General features: G+C 53.6%; 1 protein-coding gene across 1 annotated transcript; it reads left to right on the top strand.

Annotated features, from left to right (window-relative positions):
- Positions 1 to 2,456: 2,456 nt before the first annotated feature.
- On the top strand, positions 2,457 to 2,940 carry IUM83_18817 (reverse transcriptase; the record flags this gene model as incomplete). The annotated part of the gene is made up of 2 exons (XM_067943835.1): positions 2,457 to 2,694; positions 2,795 to 2,940. The coding sequence occupies 2 exons, from the start codon at positions 2,457 to 2,459 to the stop codon at positions 2,938 to 2,940; spliced, it is 384 nt and encodes a 127-aa protein (XP_067783965.1).
- Between the last annotated feature and the right edge of the window lie 1,698 nt (positions 2,941 to 4,638).

Here is a 4,638-nt window from a genome sequence, read left to right as displayed (position 1 = left end):
CGCACGTTACTTCCCTGCTGCTGGTAACCAGCAGTTGTTGCATTCGAGAGGTCCATTGGTTCTGGACCTCCCGGCCTCGCTACCGGGCGTGGTTGCGGCCTCGGCACGTTCACATGCAGTTTAGCCTGCCGGAGGCTAAACTCTTCTTGCATGGCAAGAGTAATCGCAGCTTCGAGAGTACTCGGGTACTCTCGGAAGAGATAGGTCTTCACAGGCCCATCTCTAAGCCCCTTCATGAACGTGACGACCTTGGTCGCCTCATCAATCGGGTTAGTCACGATATTTGATACCAAATATCGTGCGCGCTGCGCGTAAGCATGGACGTCATGCTTACCCTGCTGAAGGTCGAGGAACTCCGCCCTCGACCGGAACTCGTTTTTGCGGGAGCTCAAACGCTTGTTTGAGCTCCTCTTTGAACACTTCGTACGTGTTGAAGCACGTAGGATCGGAGAGTCGACGTCCATACGCCCAACTCCTTGCGCGTCCGCCAAGGCAGGACATGGCGAACGCGACCTTCGACAGCGGGTCGACGATGCGTCGAGCCGCTATGGCTGTGTCGAGTTCGACAAGCCATCGGAGGAGAGGCTCGCCCTCTCTTCCCACGTAATTGCTTACGCTCAACTTTAATGGTTGAGCACGCGGTGTCGTCCCTGACGACGCCGTCACTGAGGAAGCAGCGTCACGCTGCTCCTTCATGATGAACCCCAGAGCAACACCATGTTGCTCCGTCGGCGATAGCGTACGTAGCATCGTAGCTATCGCCGCTTATCCAATGACTGTTGACAGTCGTTGGAGAGCTTCCCACTCTGGGTCAGACAGGTGGGGGCAGTCAGCGCGTGCAACATGCGTTGCAGGCGTGTTGGAGCTCTCCATGGGCACCTCCGTGCTCATGTGGTTCTCGGCTCCACGTTCGTACGCCTCGTACGAACGTCAAGCAGTCGGTCGTTGGACGGACTACAAAGTGCTACCAGGTGTAGTGGGTCTAACTTGACTCACTACTTTAGCTTACACGTTGCGCAACGTGTATGAGGAAGCGTAAGTACTTAGTAATTACTTAGGTTAATTATATTTGAATACACAAATATAAGTTAAGTAAGATAGGATTCCAAGTAGCTAGTTTAAGGTAAAATGAGAACTGTATTGCTTGTAAATTGACCTTCCTCTAAAATCTGCTAAAAACTGTTTATCATCTATGAAAGGGTTGACAGCGGCTGGCTGTCAGAGCCCCGCTAATATGCATGTCTCTGATTGGTAGAAAGATGCTGCTTTCTACCAATAGGATCTTTGGGTATGTGTGGACCACTCACTGTGGTGGTCCACTTCAATGTATCCATCGGTGTGTCTTACACCAATGTGAGGAAGTATCCAAAACGTTTAACAGATAACCTATCTGTTAAATTCACAAGTGGCTTGCAGCCACTTGTACGTGTAACCCCGTTACACGGTGGTCGCGTACGACCACCGGTGACGACGGCGAGTGGCGAGCCGAGCACGGATCACGGCGAGCGAGTAGCGGTGATGGACTTGGAGACCGCGAGCACGGACGCCACGGCACAGGCGACGGGTGCACGTACCAAGACGACACCTCAGCATGGCGCTGACGGGCAACGAAGAGAACGGTTTGATGATGATGAACGACGGGCACCTAACAAGCAGTCAGGACCTGAACACAACGATGATGAGCAGTTAGAGCAACGCAGTGAACGAGTTCAACGACGAGCCGTAGAACCTACGCTACAACTTACAGACGGGCAAGGTCATTGAGCAGCTTGTGATCATGTTGCAGGCGCAGCAAGTGAATCCAGTGCCATAGCGTCCACAGATGATTGGGTTAGTAGAGCGCTTTCATCGAACATGGAAAGATTGTATTGCTACGTACATGAATGACGAGAAGCAACGGGACTGGGACGTCTGGGTGGACTTCGCAGTGTACGCCTACAACAGCGGGCGGCACTCTACGGTCATGTTATCACCAAATGAACTCATGATGGGCAGACGACTTAGGAATCCTAACGACTTACTGAGGGCGGCGAGTGTCACGGAAGCTGGTCCGTTGATGGACTATCACCGACGACTAATGGCAGCAATGACGAGCAGCCACGAGTGTGCGGAAGGGGTTCGACGGCGTGAACAAGAACGGCAGGCACGGTACTACGACCGTAAGGTGCGGAAGAAGCGAGTTTTCGCGCCTGGAGACCGACTATGGTTGTATAAACCTCTGAGAGATCCGAAGGCATCAAAATTAGTACATCAGTGGCTTGGACCAGTACGCGTGGTGGAACCTGCAGGCTACGACAATTACTTAGTGGAACGACAGGACGTGGAAAATGACCCTGAGCAATTTATAGCTCATTCTTCGTTCTTAGTCAGCTACCACTACCCCACTACACTACTGACGACGGTGGCGGCGGATATCGAGGCGCAACTCGAGTACGAAAACGCACTCGAGCTTGATCATGATGAACCGGAGGACGGAACGGCTGTGGCAGCAACGACAGCTCGCGTGCAAGCAGCAACGGCGGCACGAACTACGAAGCGACGTGAACGACCAGTGGAGAGTGCGGCAGCAGAACAGCAGCAATGTGGACTCGTGGTGGAGCTACGACGACGACGGCGAAGGAATGCGACAGGACAGTATGTCCTTGAATTCGAGGTGCAGAACCTACGACGAGCAGGACCTCGGCGAGGACGGAAGTACGGCGCCAAGCGATGGATATCGATGGGCGCGTACGACCAGCTCCTACAGGACGGAAGGGTCGTGGAAGACCCTAATTTTGGAGAAGTCGTGTAACAGGTGTGTTGAGCGGCGAGACCCACGTGAACCGGACCATGGTGACGGACGGCGACGCGAAGTTGGTGGTCGAGCAGCACGGCACGATCTTGATGGGCAGCACGATGGCGGTCCAGTTGATGGCGACAGCACCGGTAGAAGCCCGGTGAGTGGGCAAAATGATGGACAGTAGCATGAAGGACGGCGCTGTATCCAGCGGCGACGTTGAAGTCGACGTTGAAGAACCGGTGAGGCGCAAGCAAAGAACGGGACAGTTTTGGATTCGCGGACTCGGACGCAAGTCGAGACCGCCAGGCGACGAGACAGTAGCGGATTTGCGGGATCGGGCACATGCCGAGACCGTTAGAGGACGAGACTTGCGTCGTCAGACGCAAGGAGCGAACGTGCCGAAGAGCACGAACTGGACGACGGACGGCAGCACGTAGTGCTGGACGGACGTGGGACGAGTAAGACGGACGTGAGACAAGTGCCTGCATCGGATCGACGAGCAAAGCGGACGAACGGGTCGCAGGCGGTGTGAGACGTGAAGAGGGGTAACGGTGGACACTGGGTCCAGGAGTGCCCTGGAAGCGTCGAGCGCGGGATCTGTGGACGGTCGGTCGTGCTGTTCGCACGAGCTGGTGTGGTTGTTGAGACGGAACGGTGAATAGTGCTGGCTTGGGTAACTAGTTTCTATTCAAGAGGTTTGGTTTTCATTAACTAAATCCCATAATAAAATTGGAGCGAACACTTCGGTGGACGTTCCGGCATGGGGAGATTCGGTGATCTCTGACGGCCAGCACGGTGTTGAAACTTCGAGGTTCACGCGAGAACACGCAGTGTGAGCTTACGATCTGCCCAGCGGCTCCGGCAAGATAACAGAGCCCGCTTGTAGTGGGTCTAACTTGACTCACTACTTTAGCTTACACGTTGCGCAACGTGTATGAGGAAGCGTAAGTACTTAGTAATTACTTAGGTTAATTATATTTGAATACACAAATATAAGTTAAGTAAGATAGGATTCCAAGTGAAACAGATTAGGTAAAATGAGAACTGTATTGTTTGTAAATTGATCTTCCTCCTAAATCTGCTAAAAACTGTTTATCATCTATGAAAGGGGTTGGCAGCGGCTGGCTGTCAGAGCCCCGCTAATATGCATGTCTCTGATTGGTAGAAAGATGCTGCTTTCTACCAATAGGATCTTTGGGTATGTGTGGACCACTCACTGTGGTGGTCCACTTCAATGTATCCATCGGTGTGTCTTACACCAATGTGAGGAAGTATCCAAAACGTTTAACAGATAACCTATCTGTTAAATTCACAAGTGGCTTGCAGCCACTTGTACGTGTAACCCCGTTACACCACTCCCCCCTTAAGGTTAGACGCGCGGGGTCCCCGCACGTCAATCTTTGGAATTGACCATTCGTCAATTCTCCGCGTTTGGAGAAGAAATCCGCGCTCATTCAACGATGAGCGCGCCTCAGAAGAAGACCTCGAAGTCGGTGGGGAGTCATCTCTCCATCGACGACTACTTCGAGCGTCAGAAGGCGAAGTATGGCGACGTCGTCGAAATCGACGACGACGATGAAGATATGGAGGGCGAGGAAGACTCGCCCTCAAAGCGCAAAGACTCAGTGTCGAGCGAATCGCTCGACCCTCACGCCAAGAACATTCGTCCGCGTGAAGGGGACGAATCGGACGCTTCGAGCTCGAAGCGTTCGCGAACTGAAAGCGATACCCCACTCGCTTCGGCTGGGGCTCTCAGTACTCCGCGCGCTGCTGCTGCAGCGCGTGATGTTAAAGCTCAAGGATCTCCGCGCGCTGCGCCTGCAGCGCGTGATCCATGGACGCCGTCCGCGTCCGAGATC

This window comes from Phytophthora cinnamomi (genome assembly GCF_018691715.1).
Source record: "Phytophthora cinnamomi strain GKB4 chromosome Unknown Contig94, whole genome shotgun sequence".
In the NCBI taxonomy this organism is placed as follows: domain Eukaryota; phylum Oomycota; class Peronosporomycetes; order Peronosporales; family Peronosporaceae; genus Phytophthora; species Phytophthora cinnamomi.
Note: the sequence above shows the minus strand (reverse complement) of the source record. Positions and strands in the feature narration are given on the sequence as shown.